The following is a 698-nucleotide window of genomic DNA, read 5'->3' on the forward strand; positions in this document are numbered from 1 at the left end:
TCGCCGGGCTCCCAGGCACCGCCGCCGCCCCGACGACAAAAAGTTGTGCGGAGCGCCGAGGATGGGAGCGCATCTGCAGCCTCTCGCCCTGCGGCTGCTGGCGTTGACTTTCCCCTTGGTGGCGAAGGGTTTTTCTGACGAAACCTTGGAGAAAGCCGCGAAATCCGAGGGATATTGCAGTCGGATCCTGCGAGCCCAAGGCACCCGGAGGGAAGGGTATAATGAATTTAGCCTCAGGGTGGAGGGCGATCCAGAATTTTACAAGCCTGGAAACAGTTACCGGGGTAAGTTGGCCATCCTCTACTTCCCATACTAACGATAATGGTCAGGACAAGGGTCTCGGAAACTATAACGTGTCTCTGCCTGTCATCTCTGTATCCCTTTTGGCGTGTGTGTGTGTGTGTGTGTGACAGTGTGGGTTAAGACAGGGTAATATACTCCCACGCATTACTTTATTGGGGATGCTTTCATGACAAGTGAGCGGGAGTTGGATTTCACAGTATCACTTTACTCCCAAACATTAACTCAGTATTAAGAGGAATTTCCTTTCTTCTGTGAATCCTCTCTTCTGGCTCAGCGCTAGCACAAGATCACAAGTTGATGTAGTATAAAACACACACTCTTCCCCCGTTTACCTACTTTCTATCCCTTTACATATAACACAGTGAATAGGAGAAGCTTTAACATTCCGCAGGCAG

The 698-nt window shown here is 50.3% G+C and overlaps 1 protein-coding gene across 1 annotated transcript in view; it reads left to right on the plus strand.

The window, feature by feature from the left end:
• Positions 1-8: 8 nt before the first annotated feature.
• Positions 9-698, plus strand: part of LOC104082620 (spondin-1-like) — a gene marked incomplete at its 3' end in the record, with an annotated part of 38,982 nt that continues 38,292 nt past the window's right edge. The window contains exon 1 of the mRNA XM_009585857.1: positions 9-284. Coding sequence (XP_009584152.1) covers positions 62-284 — 223 coding nt within the window. The remainder of the gene's footprint in view (positions 285-698) is intronic.

Source organism: Fulmarus glacialis, unplaced genomic scaffold (genome assembly GCF_000690835.1).
Source record: "Fulmarus glacialis isolate BGI_N327 unplaced genomic scaffold, ASM69083v1 scaffold16950, whole genome shotgun sequence".
Lineage (NCBI taxonomy): Eukaryota > Metazoa > Chordata > Aves > Procellariiformes > Procellariidae > Fulmarus > Fulmarus glacialis.